The following is an 18,008-nucleotide window of genomic DNA, read 5'->3' as shown; positions in this document are numbered from 1 at the left end:
ATTTATATTTTTCCTTTAAATCTTGGATTTTACATGCTTGTTTACATGTGGCAGTTTTCCTTCCCAAAGGTATTGCTTCTTAGTTTTTAACATAATGAATGCATTTTCAAATGAAAAAGAAAAGCAAAACAACATAAAGGCATCAGATAAGTTGAAGTTTTTGCCCTGTTGATCAATGCCTCATTAAAACAAATCAGTAGATTTTCAGCACAACTTACGTTTATTCATCTGAGGAATGACATGTTTTTGCTGTAGCTTTCTATAATGATAAGGGCTGTTTTGGAGGTAAGGAGACCAAAATAAAAATACAGCCAAAGAGCTGTGAGACCTGCCAATCCAAACTACAGGCTTGTTCCAGCAGTGGAGATAGCCAATTTATCAAAGTAGCACAATTGCCCCAACTGGTACTGGTATTCCAGTACCAATTCCAGCAGCAATACTGGTATTGCAGTACCAGTAATTCATCTAGCTCCTTGTACAGTGCTGCAGCTAAGTGTGGAGAACTAGGGACTTTTCCTGGTCAATCTGGCAAAGAACAAGAGTTAAGGAAGCAAATAATGTTAACAAGGAATAAGCAAACTATGTTCAACCCGTTGAATGTGGACTTATTCAATTTTAGCCACATCATTCATATAGCTGACCATCTTCTTACACAGACTTCCACAAATACAAATAGGGAAGAAGTTCTTCTTGTCAATGTTGGTCAGAACTTTGTCTTTCAGTTTACAAGAAGAAAATCCTCCTTGCTTGAACGCTGCAATAAGTTACCTTTGCTCTCACCTATAGCTAAAGGAAACAGAGAGAGTTAAAAGTCTGAGCATCTACTGTAATAAGGAAACCAAATCTTTTGATCTACCCCTATCCTAAGGAAAATAGAAGAGGAAGAATATCTCTCAGTACACTTTTATTTCCCTTGTCAATGTCTATTTGGAAAATGTTCTGTTCAGATTGACAGCATTTGTGTATTCATTTTGAGCTGTGCTATGTATCCATCCTCAGATGCTGAAATCTGTAAGTTAAGTGACACCTGGCATCAAGTGACAGATTTTAAGTAGCTGCTTCAGGGCACTTCTCAGTGTTCAAGCAATAACCACCTAAAAATGTTCATAAAAGAGAGACCGAGCCTGAAACCCAGAAGAGGTTTTTCAATGCGAACCTCTGAAGAAGTCAGGCCTCCGAGTTCCTACTTCTCTCTAAAACAATGACAAGAAGTCAACACCCCTCCCAGTGAGCCAAAGCAGCTTGCAAAGAGGATCATATGAACATCCATACATGGTGAGTTGAGCAGTAGCCATGTGATGGATGTAAAAATGCTTCTGATGCATTTTTGAAGGCTAACACTTCAGCAGTATTTTCAATTGCCTCCTACAAATAACTAGGGCTTCTGGCAGCTACCCAGGGATCCCACAACTATTTTGTGGTGGTGCAGGGCCTATACTCCAGAGATTTTGCACTGCTTTCGGGCATTTTAAAGAGGGCAAGGAAACAGTAAGCTCTATTTCCAAAGGGACTCTCCTCCTCCTCGAGCTTTATGTAAACACCACAAGCCAGATGGATCTGACACAAAGTATTCCAGTCCAAGTACTGCAAGTCTGCTCTGCTGCTCACTGCAGTATGTGAAAAAGGGAATGCCAAGCAAAAGAGCCTGTAGACGTGGTGCCAGCTGTCAAGCATCACCCCTGCTGCTGAAAGTGCTGCCTCGATGGAATCAGAGCTGCTGCCGATGTGCTGGCAGGTCTCACCCCAGCCACAGAGCAACTGCCCCCATAACAACTATTTACTCACCAGAGCTTGGAGTTTGCTCAGGCAAGTAATTCTTATCCTGCCGGTCATCATCCTTAGTGTGCTCCGGAGCAAGCAGTAAAATGCTCTTATTCTCTATTTCCACTCTATGACTAACTTGAACCATTTGTTCAGTGCTGAAAACTGTTGAGTACATCACCTGCCAATTCATTACTATTTTGAATGCTTTTTCTTTTTTTTTTTTAACATCACTGACAGTAAAAGGAGCATAAAAACACAGCAGGGCAGAAGGTTACTGGCACCTGATATGACCATTAAATCATAAATAGCTCTGAATCTAATGATTAGTTCAGAAAACTCTCTCCAATGCTGCATTCCTCAAGCAGATTAAAAGAGGACTGGTTGTTGGTGAGCCCTATGTTCATATCCTCTCATAATGTGACACAGAGATGTGTCATACACTTATTTAATCTCTGGGCACTCTAACACAAGTACTTGGGCAAGAGACTAAAATTCTGAGAAGTGCAAAAACCTTGTAATGGAGAAAAAAAAAGTAAAAGAAAAAAACTGGTGAGCCCATTTACATGAGATTATCAATCTTAATTGTTTTGATCTGTGAACTTTTAGTGAAGGGATCGAACTGATCACTTCTTGGCCTCTGCCATCCTGTTACATGATTTCCAAAAATGTCTTGGAGGAATGCCTTACAGGGCTCAAAGGGTGAAGTTCATAGGGAGACTCAGGCTGTCCCTCACGCATTCAGGAAGAGCTGGGCACCTTGGAGGGGGGTTCACACCAGCAACTGCCTAAAATGACCATCAAGACAGACTCTGAGTTTGCCTGAGGGTATAAAAAATGGGATTCAAGGAAGTACCTAACCAGAAACTGTCAGTAGACTGGAGCCCCTCTGGAAATTAGGTGCTGAAGTTATCTCTTCCAAGAGATAAGGCGCCTTCTCAGTGGTGATGAGGTTGCAAGGGTGGCTCAGCTCTCACGTTTGATTTCAGTTGATTTTATTGGGCAAACAGGAGCCTTAAAAAACTAGGATACTGAAAATCTGGTTGGTTTGGGGTCCTAAGCTTTCTGTGGCTAAAGGTCCACACGTTCATAAGCTACATAATCAAATACACATTAATGGGTATTTCATCTAATATTTGACAAGCCTCAGCAGAAGATTCAGATCCAAAAAGGCTCTGACACTTCAGCTTTTCAGACACCTATTCACGAGACACATCAGTGGTTTGCATTATTTGCAGAAGAAACCCATTACCTGCAGAAAATATGAAAGGATCTACATACAAAAGAGTAGAATAGAATATCTAAAAGAATATGAAGCTCGGGATTTCACGGTAAGTGAGGCTGGTTGTGCTAATTTTATCTGAACTTTTCAAAAAAATGATCTAATTCTGAAAAGAGACTGTATCTAAAATGCCTTATAATGGTCTCTATAAATCAGAAACTGACAGCTGTGGCTTCAGTCAGATTGCTCCACTTCTTCAGCTCTCTACTGAAATGCATCAGCATGCAAGTGCTGTTCACAGAAACCATAGAAAATGTTTTTGTTTTCTGTAAGGAGTGAAAGGGTAGCTTTTTCCCCATTAAATAAAGTCTGAAACTTGTTAGGGCAGTGATACACTAACTGTGGAAGTACAGCCAGCACAGCATTATTGAGTCAATTCTCTGTGCTGTCTGGGCTTGTGAAAAAAGGTGTTTTTTCAGGTCAGCTAGCATCATTTGAAACGCCCCATCAGACTTTTACAAAGCATTAACTAACCAAATTGGAAACTGCGAATGCCAACACGCTGTGGTGAAAACTATCAGAACAAATTTAAATACCTTGATCATTTCTTACCCCTTTTTACATTTCAGAGCTACCTAACTACTCCAAACACATGGCTTTAGAAGCACTTAACTTCTTGGGCATTAAGGGCCTGGCATATCTGGGCAGCTTTTTTATTTCAAATAGTTTTACTGAAAGCTATACCTACCAAAGCAATGCACCATTATGCAGCACCAGAAAGCTACCTTTTAAAACACAAGGCACACCACCTTCACTTCCTCACAGCATTGCTCCAGTTTTACTCAGCTGAATTAATAAACCTCTTTGGTATGATTTGATTTTGATCCTTGTTCCCTTCCTGAGCAGCACTCTGTGGTAGGACCTACTCATTTCCTTTGCTGGAGATAAGCAGGAAGGACTGGTCTGGCAGACTATGCTTGCCGTTGCCGATGAAACACTTCATTAAAATTACACACCAGGATTTTAAGCTCGCCTTTTTGCTCAACTCAGAGAGAGCCCTCGTCCATGCTAAGCAGGAAGGTCTTTGTTCTGCAGCGGAGCTCCAAGTTGTTTGAACACTATGAATGCCAAGCTTTCAAAGAAAGGAAAACACAACCACTTTGGCAAATGTAAGGTGGCAAAAAAATTTTTAGTTGGTTTGACACACAGTGCTCGCAGACACACATTGTGCCTTCCTGTGAAAATGTGTTTCTAGCAGTGCCTGCTCTGCATACTAAACTGACTGCGTCTGCCTTTCTAAGAGCGTGCCCCCATTCTCACAGGTACCAAACCCCTTCAAACACATGGGCAAAAAATACACAACGTACAGAGGGTCATAAAACGCATAGTTTAATTTTTTAAGTTAAAAAGCAAAGTATGCATTACTAACAACAGCTAAATGCCACAAACGAAGTAGCATTCAGCAGAATCTAGGATGGGTAGCCTAAGATTCCCTGGGCTATGATCTTTATGATGAGCTGGGCTATTGCACACTGGTAGCCTGCATCCCACTGCCTCACTGCCTAACAGTCGTTAGTGCTACTGCCAGCAATGCTTTAGTCTGCTGTCCTTAAAGGGATTGCTAAGGTCACTTCTAAGACACCATTTAACTTGAACTCATGGACCAAGGTGCCAAACTGAAGTGACACACGTGCTATCATGACAGTGATGATGCTCCTTGGTGAAGGACTTGGTGCAGAACTCACAGCCAAGGCAAAGGAAGGCTCAGGTAACTATACTCTATTGGTGCCCTCCTCCTTGTTGGATCCCTTAAAAGCTGAAGATGATCCTAATCTTCAGCTTTTCTGAATTTTTATTAGAGTATGTAACGTCCTCACCATAGCACATCACATCTCTTCCCCTGCACTCCCTACATCCATCTCTTCTGCTTACTAGCCATGACATCTCTTCTAGATGGTCTCTATGCATATCTTATATGATATCACAGTGGGTACTCAAAACTACTCAAAAGTACCCATGGCAATGCAGTTTTTTAATTAAATAAATAAATCATGTAACTTCTTCCATACTGGTCATACTCATGCAACCCACAGATTAACTGTAAAGGATACTCTATACCAACCAATTTGCTTTATTCTCTGCAGTTTTTGCATAAATGATGCTGATATTTACACCATTACTGATTCATTCCTCATCGCTATAATTATTTTGTAGGATTTAGAAACAGTTGTTGTGAAACAGAAAATTTTCTAAAAACTTAGACAGCCTCTGTTCCTCTCAAGCTAACTCTAAGGCTAAAGACAATGAACAGATGAACCTAGAGAAGAAGAGAAAGGGAACAAAGTTTATCTACATTGTAGGTCAAAGGGGGTGTACAGAAAATTGATTAAGGCCTCTGCTGAAAAGAGCAGGACTCAAGATGGTGAAATTCTACGCCTCTTCTTGTACCTCTTGACCAACTCTGTATAGCTCAGTCCAACCCTCTGCCTTGCTACTTGTCTCTCTATGTAATGATGCACACTAAGAAAAATCTGCAAACTGAGAACTGGAGAAGGGAACCTGAATGCATGGCTTTACTTGACAAGTAGCAAATAAACATGGACCTACACATTTTTTTTTCTCCATGAACATCATCCCTTTCAACTACTGAAGGCGTCATCTCTCAACACGGAAAGTACCTAGGCTCAGATCCATTTATCCTTTCTCTTGATTTTAAATACCTGAAAAGTCACATCAGGATTACCCACGTCCTTTAGCTTCAAGCTGTGGACACTCAGAAATCCCATTTTCTTTAGCACTGGGCATGGGGATCAACAGTGTATCATTTCCTGGTTTCTGAATTCTCCCATTTGAAAGCTGCATGCATTTATTACATATATTTTCAATGAAATTACGGGTTCCTGGCAGCTAATGGAAAGGCCACCCAAATGAGGGTGTGGTGGTACCATGCACTCACAGCTGTGGACACCACAGGTGGTCAGCAGATGGGCCTGGCTACAAACAGTGGCACTGGAAGGGTGAGCTGTGCAGGGCAGCTGAACCTCTGTGAGCACACCAGGGAAGGCAACAATTCAAAGGAGATGATACACTGAAGATAATGAAGATGTGTCCTTTATCAGCCTCCTTTATGTTGGATTTTCCATGTGAACACTGCCTGCAGCACTGAGGTCTATCTGGTGGTCTGTGAGTTGGAGTTGGCTGGAGTGGAGCTTCTCTCCTATCCTGGAAAACTCAGTGCTTCACCATGCAGTGGTGGCAACATGGGGCTGGGTCATGGAGATGGGTAACTGGCCAGCAGGAAACCTGAGGTTACCTTACCTGCCCCAAAGATTGCAATCTAACCAACTGGGCTAAAAAAGAGCAGCCTTTGTTGATCCCTATTTTTAAGTCTAATTTGTCACCTTCACAATATCAATAAAGAGTGCATACAGCACATAATACAGTTTTGGAAAGAAATTATATTCTAGCAGGGATAAATCAGGCCATGCCTTCTAGCTAGAACAATCTTTTGCCTTGGGTATTTATTTTGCGTTTAACTGCTGGCAGCTCCATTTCCATTCCAGCCAGCTTTTCTCATTTTCTTCTGTAGTCAGCACCGTAAAGGTGGAAAGGGGGAAATCATGAAACACAGAGCCAAACCACGGAAAGGTGACTATGAATCAATGCAGGACCCATGCAATTCAACCACTGGTTGAGATTTGTAGTTGTGCAGATTACTCTTATTGGATAATATAGGCTTATTCAAAGAAAGATTTGAAATGAATACATGCACAATAAAACAAACAAACAAACAAGGGAGCAGCAGGCTTCTTTTACATTTTGTAGAAGAAAAGTATTTTGATAAAAAAAAATAATAAACAGAGCTCATCTTGGATCTCGGTAAGAATATCTGCAAAGTCAAACATGTAATGGTAAAAATTACATCATCTGTAATCTTTATACCAACTGCTTTTCTTCAAACAACAGTAACACAGAAATGCTATTTTGAGCAGAACTAGTCACTGTATTTGTTTTCCATTAGATACACAATCTAGAATGACTACAACAGCTAGCTGGGCATGAACTTTATTAAACTCCGTACCAGTTGCATCAGCTTTATAAAGTCACTGCCTATTCTTTGGTGCTTTATGAGTGCTCAGCATTAAATACATTTCAGACGTATGCATGCAGAACTTGTCCTGTTTAGAATTTTAATAGCTTTAATAAACATAAGAAGAAACTGAGCTTCAGAAGAATAGATAATACTCTGAAAATCTCAGTAGGAATTAGCACCACTGTTATTCAAGCTTGGATACAAACAAAGCAGAGAAAATCACATCTACTGAGCATTCTCAACCTCAGGTGGACACTACCTGCTTCTGAGTACATTGCATTGATCCAACAGGTTTCAGTAATACAGATACATCACTTTTTCTCTCTTTCATAAAATATATGGCCTGTATGATGAGCAATATTGAGTAAAATGAAACACTGAACATGCAGACTTGAACATACTGACTACTCCTTACCTCTATTCCTTCCTTGTTTAAGGCATATTCGTCAAAGTTCAAAATAGCAGTCTTGATAGTCCGTGGAGGAGGCAACACAGTCAAGCCAATATTAATAGCATTGCTTCGTTTTGAGTCCAATACAATGATCTCCTGTCGCTTCCCATCTGCAGCAGTTTTCTTGATAAAGAAGAGAGGAACAAGGAAATTACTCCTCCAATCTTTTTTTTAAAGAAAAAGTCACTCCTCTCACCAAAGCCTTCCTCTGTGCAACGGTACTGACACTGAATGCTTATCTAATTCATATACAGCCATCAAAAAAAACACGTTAATTCCTCACACCAATACAATTGACGTGGCATGGGGCAGCTTCTGTGTGCTGATACGGCTGAAGGCAGGGGCACTGTAGAGGAGCTGGGGACTACCTCATGTGCACGATGGGTGAAAGTAATGAGTTGTTGGTGGTGGGTTTTAAATTAAAAGAAAGAAAACTTTCAGAATAAACAGGATAAATTTTAGGAGAAGAAAGATGATGTTTGTTTTCCATTTTATTCTCTCAGAACTCTCTTCTGTTAAAACCTTAGAAGCACCCCTGAACCCTTCTTGAACCTTCCCCTTTTTTGAGTAAGAAACTCTTTGAGTAAGACCCCTTTCCATGGAGGAGCTAACTGAGGGATCTGCAATGGCGCTTCTCCTTTAAAGCAGTCCTTTTCACTTCCCGGGCCATTAATCGCTTTTTCAGGACCACAGTTAGTGGCCAGGACCACATAAAAACAAGCGGGGTTCAGCAGAGTCTGCTTCCTCTCCAGCCTGTATCGCATGCAGCCTTCTTTACACCACTGCCTCTGCCTCGTACTTCGCAGCTGAGGATCACGCCGCTCCAAGCAGCTTGTGCAGAAGGGAAAAGGCTCAGGGAAAGGAGTTAAATTTAGGCTTCCCACATGCGGTATATGGGTAAGTAAGCCTCAGATCTGCAGCTCTGTTTTTAGGTTCCTAAGTTTCACAAGAGAGACGTATTCATTTGAGGGGACATCTGATGCTAACCACCGGGACGACCGCGATTACACCAGTGCTCTCTCCTCGGCAGTGGGTTATGAAAGACAGATGAGCTGTGCCGGGGACACGAGCATGGAGGCATTTGCCAGAGCTGTAGCTGCACATCGAGTATATAGCAGTGGCAAAAGAGATTTTAAATCTCTTAGGTGAGAAAGAAACCCTTTCTGAATGAACAAAAGGATGAAGAGAAAAGATTTTACTCCTTTGAACTTTATTACCCTACCCTGAGGAAAACAATTCCCTTTTGCCTGCAATGAAGCTGCACAGGTGTAAGCGCCTGAGTACTAAAATGAGCTACAGCTACTAATTTCTGTTATAATATTAATGAACTGTTTTATTAGTTCATTAACAGAGGATTACTTCAAATGGGTGAAGGAACTGGGGCACTTAATGTGATGATACGTAGTTCTGAACTGTGGTATTATTAAATATAAATCATGTGGTATAATTTGTGGGAAATAATCATTACTACAACGTACCAAGAACTACAGTGGATTTAGACTTCTACAAGACCTAACTGGCCAGCTGCTGTTGCCTTCACTGAAGGCACTGTTTGGAAACACCAGCGGTCCCACAGAGGTGACCTGTGGTTTGGTGGGCACATAGTCTAAAATACACCTCTTTGATTAAACTAAGCAAACAGAAGAGTTTAAGTCACTTTTTCAATGGTTGTATAAATGAGTATTTATATATGAGCACCAAGCCAAAAATATCTCCCCTCTACTTAAACTGCAGAACAATCTGCATCGGTAGTACAGAAAAACCTGGGATATCCCTTAACTGTGAGATGGAAGTTTTTTGGTTTCTGTCTTAATTAGCAAGGATTTAGCACTGGGGATTTAAAAAGGAATCATTCAGCTGTCACTGACTTTGTCCAGGATACAAACTTACAATCTTTTACAGAAATTTAATTTCACATTTATGCCTTGCCTTCGCATTTACTCACATTGCAACAAACATTTTCGTGAGTATATGCGTCTAGGCACACGTGTACACGTGTATGTGAAAACACATTCCTTAATTTTTCACTCCTGCTAGTTCTTATGTCTGTGGGCACATGATGGATGACTACGTCCCATGGGGTACAGATGAATCAGCAAAATAATGCTCTCAAAGACATGCAGAACCAAGCGGATAGCAGAAGGGCTGAACAATAACTTTTGATTCAGTAGGGTGTACGTGTTTTCATCTCTCTTCGCACAAAAATAAACACTTTGAAGCACTTCACCAAAATACCTGGTTCTGTTTGGCAGAGTGAGAAAGAAAGAAATTTTAGACTGGCTTTCAGGGGGTACCTGATCACCTTTTCTATTCACTAACTAAATGTCATGGTCCTGTAGACCAGAAAATAAGCATTCTGCAACAAAAGGTGCTCCTCCAACTATAATCCACGTGTGCACTGCCCAGCGTGGCATTAACTTTCCTAAAATCAAGATCCACCCTCCACCTTGAACTCCCCTATTATATCCTACAATTTAAAATCCACTTTATTTTATTGCAGCCTATTGAGTTTAATGAAAAACTTCTCATGAGCCAGGAAGTAGCTGTTTATAGCTGTGTTGTGGAAATCACAGTGAAGGATTAGAAACTGGAGTAAAATTGGTTACAGCTGTATGAAAGAGCATATGCACAAGGTAGAGCCAACCCCCCCCAACACACGCACCCTGGCTTCGCTTTTCCCCTCCTCCTTCTGGACTGTTCCTTTTCCGTGCACCTGCTTGCATCTAATGCTATGAAATCTGGAGGTCTGACTTTTGATTTGTTGCTCCGTGCTCTTTTTTCAGCTGAACCAACTGAGCTGTGAGTCAGACTTTACGAAATTATAGAATAAACCTGTTTTGGATTGCAGCCATTGGACATGAGAAACTAGACACAACGGGGAATGTACTCCCTGGAAATAAACCAAGCAGTCTGGAAAAAGCGAGAGCTATCCTAATTTGAGTGCAATCTTCATACCAAACCTCAAGTCCTCTACAGATTCAGTGGTCTGCTTAATTATTCCCACTCTCACTTGATCTAAGGACCATCTCCTACCCGGTAACATTTGCTGGTACTCACCAAAAACACACGGGAGTCTCAGAAGCCTGCGTGGGCTTCCACTGGGATAATTCTCAATCATCATTGAATTCTCTACCGAGACAATGATACTTCTATGTCTGCGTTACGGGACGAGGTGGAAAGCATGCCAAAAGTATAATGTCTCATGCAGAGAGCAGTATTAGTCTCCAAGAGGAAAGCAGTCACCTAAATCATTCCTCAGACTTGCACTAATTTCAAAGAAACCTGCTCACTCATCTTTCAGCCAGAAGCCAAAAGCTGTGCCAAAGCATCAGGCAGCCCAGGAAGGTTTGGGAAGAAAGCGTGAGGGGGTGAAAATGGCCAAAGGTAGTTTGGGAATGTGCGTGATAAATGACAGGAAAAGTAAACAAGTCAACATCCCAGCAATTTGACATCCTATCAAAATTTCAGGTGAGAATAAAAGATAAAGAATCAGCCAGGCTGATTCCTTACAATATTGGCATTTAGCACAAAGCTAAAGTTTGGAAATGGCAACTATGTCATAATTCCACATTCGATTCAAGGAATTAAATGCTTCACAGATCTAAGAAAACATTCTCATTCCTTCCATCTATGAACCATCTGGGGTAGATTTGTATTTACAGGGAGAGAGATGAGGAGTAACACGCCACAATGTCACCAACATTCCTTCCTCACCAGAAAAGGAATCAGAGAAAGAAATTAATCCCAAATCTGCCAAATGAACTATCAGCTGAATGTATTTTTAAAGCTACTACTCCACACGTTTCAGAGCTATGTGCATCATGTGTCTGAAAGATGTTTTTGCATCACAAAAAAATGCAGTTTATACCAGTGATATGTAGGATGTAGGTGAGTCACGTATTTATGTACCTCTTCTTTGGTAGGTACTTAATGGGGTGTTCGATTGTTCGAACTGTGGTGTTTCTCCTTGGCCAAGAAGATGAAGAATGACCATTAGAAAACGTTGAGTTAGTAACCCAGACAAGTGACAGGGAGAACTTTTACCGTGAGACATCCAGTCTCCCCAGATTAAGAGAAAGCAGTAATATTTATGACACAACACATACCTTCTGTCAGCCAAAGAGAAGTAAAATATTCAAGATACTGATTGATTTTTATGTCACTATAAAACATACAAGCGATTTATTCACTTCTTTTAAAGAAGAGAGATGGGCATCTTTTACTAGCATTTTAACTGGAAAAGAAAGTTGTTTCCCTGACATCAATTATTCTGCTTAGAAGAAAGAGTTTGTGTAGCCATGAAAAACAAATGTTTCAGCTAATAACCTTTTTAATGCTACTTCAAATTCCTACTAAGGGTACATAAAAGAGACTTTACTTTGTTGTAGAGTCCAATGTTAAACAGCCACGACACCAGCCTTCATGAATTTATTTCATAACAATGCTCCTAAGGAACAGTAGATCCTAGCTACAGAGGTATTTCCTGTGCCAGCTTCTATCCTAAATTTTGGGTAGCCCCATTGTCCAAATCAAGGGTTTAAAATACGCCTGTTGACCAGTATTAAAAAAAAAAAATAAAAAATTCCTTCCCAAAATCCTGCAGAGTTTAACTGCAGTTGAACTTAGTACAGCTGATAAATCAATCCTGTGCAATCAAGTACACGTGTAGGCATTTTGCAGCAGATCTAGGTTGATATTCTAACCTTTCTGCGTTATGATTAGGAAAATATTACCAAGTGAAGAACTTTCAAGTACACAGATATGAATCATCACGCTCTGACCTTTGCAGAAATGTAACAGAAAATATTTCATATTCCAATACCTGGTTTGGCACCTAAGTGTGAACGTGCTAATGTAGAATTTGTTGGTATTCCCCACCTGAGGTGGTATCCCCAAACTGGTGGACCTGAGAAAAGAGGGTAGGCTTGGCACAGACACCCCCCTAGGCTCATTTCCTAGTTTCAGATTATGGAATATCTTCTCTCATAGGCCAAGCTAGAAACACATCCAGTAATTTCCACTGTTTTCATATAAACAGTATAAATCATTTAGGTCTAAGTCAAAACGAATACCAATACAATAGCAAAATAATAGCGAGCTGAATACGAGCTGTACCTTTGTGACAGGCAGTTCCTTGGATTTGGACTCAAAGAGATGCTCCAGTTTGGAAGTGTCCACCTTAATGGGTTCCAGTTTCGACCACAGGAATTCTCTGCAGCGTTTGTTGTTTTTACACTGCCACTCAAATGGCCGTACTTCGTTCCAAAACAGACGGATGGTTTTCTTCTTCTTTATAAATGCTGGCTGACCCCTAGAAACCTGGGGTGACCCTAAACCCTGAGGAGTGCTGAACAGCGGAGGGGGAGCCAATAAATTAGCAGAGGGTGGAGGTGGAGGCGGACATCCAAACAGCGGGGGAGGTGGCGGAGGAGGCAAACCCAGAAAAGAAGGTGGAGGTGGAGGAGGGGGAACAAGGGAGTCCCCAGGACCCATATCCATGTCCAACACATCTACATCATCCTCCTCCCCCAAGTCTGTAAAATCCATGTCTTTGATTTTAAGTTCTCTAGGATTAGCCATGAGCTGATCCCAGATGTAGTCAGATTCCTTCTTTGGCTGTGCTGGTGTTTTCTCAGGGACCTGTTCACTGATTTCATCTTCAGGCAAGGCTGTCCCCTTGGCCAGCTCACCACTGTTGAATTTTTCCGCAAAGGCTTTCACGCTGCCTTGGTTGTCCAGGTTTCCAATCTCCATCTTTTTGACACTTTCATCTTTGGCCTGCTTCGTGGCCTGAAGGATAGAGATCCTACTGGCTAGACTAGTGAGTGACTCTTCGCTTTCCTCCGTCTCCTTCTTTTCCTCCTTCGCCTCCAGCTCCTTCTCCTCTTCATCCTTGGGCTTTTTGTTATGCGCATACAACATGTCCAGCATAAACCGCTTGTTGTTGAGGATGTTGCTGCACTGCTCATTCACACCAGCATCCTGGATGGTCTGTGACCAGGGACCTGCAATCACACACGCACAGATGGGAACAGTCAAGGGCAGGGAGACAGAGCACCGAGGACACTCTCTACCACAGCAGAAATGTTTCTGAGGATGCATGCACAACTAGCCAGAAACTGGGCAACAGTTCTGAAAATTTTGAAGCAAGTGACAGCATTGTTATATGGCCCAGGTACCTCTCAAAGAAGGAGTGGGGGCAGAAAATAATCAATTTAGCTCAGGAGGGACTACGTAACTGTCAGGATTTTGAGATTTAGGGTTCTAAAATCTATCAGATTTCTCTTGGTACATACTATCCCAGCTCATTTTACACAATCCATAAATGCTCAGAACTTTTTGCAATCCAAAATGGGGCTTTGGTATCGTGACAATGGAGCAATACAGGCTGCTGTCCTACTTTTGACCTGGCCATAAACTGGAAGTCCCCCCGAAAAACTTCCTTATGAAAGTGATTTTCTCTGCCTGACTTCAAGGTCAACAAGTAACTGCTTCCTATCATGTTACCTGTAGGAATACGAGCACCTAACTAAACTTCAAGTGATTTCTGAAAATGCTGCTCCTCGGTCCCTGTTACCCTTCCCCTAGCATATGATGGGATTGAAAACCCAATGGCCTTCTTCCCACATCGCCGCCACTTAACATGTCACTGTAATGAGGCTTTATGTTTCTGACTACTACTCTTTTATATTAAAATCTGCAGAATAATGTGTTTGAGACAGCACCATAAATAACAAACCACAACCGTCAATTTGTAAAAATAAATGATCTGAGAATCTCTTAAATGACATTTTCCTGAATATAATACTGCTAACCAACGTGGATACTGTGTCAAAAAATTGTGGTGCTTCTTTTCCCAATGGGCATCAGATGAAGTGACTAAATACGGACAAAGATCATTCTTCACATTTAACATATCTACTTTATGTGATTCCTTCTGCTCCCCATAGTATTTACACATTTTATTAATATATTTTTACAAATTCTACTTCTTAAATGTTTTATTTTGATTGCTAGCCTGCCTTCCCTTTGGTAAGTTGTGGTGGAAGATTTTGTTTTATACTTTTCAGTTGCCTTTTCACTTAAACTTCTGTTTCGTTTTTGTTTCTCCCCTTATGCTCCTGACTTTTCAATACTTGAGAGTTTTAAGTATCTCTGTTAGTTTCATTTATCCATCGAGGTGCTTTTTTAGCATGACAGCTACACTGTGGTCTGAGGTGTCTCCTTGGTGAGCTCCACAGTCAGAGCCCTGCAGCAACACCACCCCCACCCATTTAGAAAAAGAACTTGGGAAAATGTAGGACAGGTCTCCCAACACAAGGCATGTGGACAGAGGTGACTTTTAAAATGAATCCAGAGTTTTAACTCCAGATAAAATAAAGACTTTTTGTCAGCAGTGGATGCAACCTCCAAAACTGTTTCCTTCTACTTTCCTGTAGGAGGCTTGTCTGTCTCCCTTACTGATTTATTTTTCCTCAGTCATTCTCCATGGGATTGCTTTCTCATCAAGATTTCTTTTAGCTGAGGTTTGTCCCTAAGGTAGTTTCACTAGATAACATGACCTCTGTCTCCACACTACAGATTTTAGCCAATTAGTCCCAACCAAGGACTGCCTTCTCCTTCTAGCCTCTCCTTCACAGATGTTCACGATTGTCCCCAGGATCTCTTCTGCAAATCCCACGAGCTATCCGCACCCCATTTTCATTAGCTGTATCCTCCAGGATTTCATCTATTTCCAAAACTCCTCCCCAGACAAAATTTCTAATTTGGGGTCCCCAAGTCTGCCTCCATTTCCCGTAGATGATCAAAGGTTATTGCTGTGAAGAAGCCCACTCTTGCTACCTCGGTGCCCTCTTCTGTCCCCCTCTCCACAGGGGTAAAGCTGTGAAATGCTATCTGAGAAACAAGAATTGTAGGAAGTCAAGTTTGGCAGCATGGCTGACAAAGGAGCCAGGACCAAAGGCTTTATTCGTTAAGGCATCTGGGCAGAACCAATGGGCCACCTCATGAATGGCAAGATGTTTGCTGGGAATCTGACAACTTCTGGCAAAAAGTGTTCTCCTTTGCTTTCTGAATCTCTTCTCCTGCAAATGACTCACTACAAGAGGCCTCCTACATGGCACAACCTACTAAATCTTTGGCCTATTGGTAACACGTCAATTTTAGGATGCTGATTTTTTGATAACTAGGGTGTATTTCATAGCGTTTAACAAAAATTACATAAGCACTTATTTAGAGAGAAAGCATCAGGATGTAACAGACAATATTAGGAGGAAAAATTGTAACTTTTATTTGCACTTGGATGATCTAGTGCCACCGTGCAATAATATCACTCATCTACCATATCTACCCTGCCTTTCCTACATATGTACCCATCTATGTTCTTTAAGGGTACCACAGCATTCTAAATGCCTTATTTTAAGTTAATCTGGGTGCTGGTTGAAAAGAAGATCACTCTCAAATTTAGAATGAAATTAACTTAATGCTTCTCAGAAAAAAAGTGATACAGTTAAACAAGAACAATACAACATGACAGCTCATCTCTGTGGAGTAATCCTTGTGATTCAATCATCTCTCTTCTTTCAGGAAAGAGAAAGACTGTTTCACACTGTGCAGCAATTTTTGTTTTCTTATCTAGAATTTAGAGAACTTAGGACAACGCATTCCACTGTTCAGCCCTAAAAAGGCTTGGAAACAAAATGTCTTAATTATATTACATTTCTTTACATCTCTACCAAACAAATAAAATAAAATAAAATAAAATAAAATAAAATAAAATAAAATAAAATAAAATAACAAAGGTCAAATTCTGCCTTCTTACTCCCTGCCTCGACTGCATGACCAGCTCTGGTCATAATTACCTCTCCATGCAGAAAATTGGTTGATGTCTTCCAGGCCGGACTACCCTTTACAGGTGCCTGGTGGCATGTTTAATCATTGGTCACAACAGGGCTGTGGAATAAACATCCCAGAGAATGTATACTTCATGTGCTCCACATGAGCTAAGGATGGTCACAGCCTAAGCCTATACATAGCAGCTCCTACATATACCTCTGTTTTCTGAAGTCTAAGGCAGGAACAAACATCCTATTTGGAAGGAAGGAACAAACACCCTATTCCTCACTTGCCTTATTGAATTAAAAGCTAATGGCATGGAGAAACTTGTTTTGAATCTCATGAAAATGTGCATCATCAGGGCCTCTCATGTCATTGTTTTATGTAGAAGGCAAATCAATTCTCTGGGAGCTAGAGATGCAAGTCACTGCAACACAATGATTCAATGGTTACTACTTTAAACGTACGGAAGAAAATGGTCTGGAGTTGAAGGAAACCTCCTTTCATCAAGGCCTGCTGTCCTTAAAACACAGAAACCCCATCAAAGTCTGCAGATTTCCAAACAGGGAATTGATGGGGATTTGGCCACAGAGAAGGAAGGAAGTCTTAGATAGGCAGAAAAGGGTTTGTTTGCTAATTAACAAAACAATAGAGCTGTTAGTTTAACATTTTTTTTCCATCAGAAAGCCTTCATTATTGAAAAAACTTCACTTTACCAGTTTCATTGTCACTGGTTAACTTGTCCTCTCTCTCTTCCCTCTCTAAAGTGCTGCTTGCTGAGGATATGCTGGATGCAGAGCAGTTGTCTTTTTCATTCACTTCCTCATTCTGCCTCTCTTTTTCACTGAGTATTGCACTTTCTTCTGGCTCTCTTTCTGGTCCTTGCTCCACCTCACTCTCTGGTCCCACCTCTGCAGCCTCTATTTCCTTGGGTGTCTCCGTTCCCTGCTCGGGCTCTGCCTCAGCCTCCTGCTCTGCTTCTGCTTCTGGTTCTGTCTCTGTCTCTGGTTCGGGTTCACTGGCACTCACTGGTGGAGAGAACAATGGGAGAAAGAGATGCACTTAACAGAGGAGTCGTGTCAGGCTCACCCGTCTAAACGAGAGCGATCTGAAAATCGTACAAGTGCCTTATGGAAAGAAAATAAAAAGCAAGTCCATGGCATGCTTAACATTATGAGCAACAGATTGATGAATGTTGTGTGACGACAGCATTGCACATGAGCGTGGCCTGGCAATCCCCCTCGCTTACTGTCTGGAGCCAATCCACTGTTTTTATACGTACTCCCACAGCTGGAGTGTTGGACTCGCATAAGGATTTGAACCAGCAGAAAATGGGCATCCCACCTGAGTATGACATTGGAAACTCAGTGCCCAGATAGAGCCAGGAAGGAAGAGATCTTTTAAAAAGCAAAAAGGAGGGAGATTGTGGCTTTTGGTTGTATTTTCTTTGGTTTCTGCAGGAATTCTTTTTTCACCTGATGAGGAACACTTCAACAGAAAAAAATACAAATATTAGTTTTATTAACACAGTGAAATGGCACAGTCTGGAAATGGCACTGTCACACATCTGGCTGATGAAAAACATATGTTTTTTCATGCACATTTACTTCAGAATAGCCACATCAAAACTGAACAAACTTTCCAAC

The 18,008-nt window shown here is 41.2% G+C and overlaps 1 protein-coding gene across 3 annotated transcripts in view; it reads right to left on the bottom strand.

Moving 5' to 3' along the window:
• Positions 1-18,008, bottom strand: part of FHOD3 (formin homology 2 domain containing 3) — a gene marked incomplete at its 5' end in the record, with an annotated part of 402,496 nt that overhangs the window by 41,709 nt on the left and 342,779 nt on the right. For all 3 annotated transcript variants that reach the window (XM_084282072.1, XM_084282074.1, XM_084282073.1), the window contains 3 exons: positions 7,492-7,650; positions 12,643-13,532; positions 17,079-17,390. In XM_084282072.1, the coding sequence (XP_084138198.1) occupies positions 7,492-7,650; positions 12,643-13,532; positions 17,079-17,390 (1,361 nt within the window). The remainder of the gene's footprint in view (positions 1-7,491; positions 7,651-12,642; positions 13,533-17,078; positions 17,391-18,008) is intronic.

Source organism: Netta rufina, assembly GCF_964035555.1.
Source record: "Netta rufina genome assembly, chromosome: 2".
Taxonomy (NCBI): Eukaryota; Metazoa; Chordata; class Aves; order Anseriformes; family Anatidae; genus Netta; species Netta rufina.
Note: the sequence above shows the minus strand (reverse complement) of the source record. Positions and strands in the feature narration are given on the sequence as shown.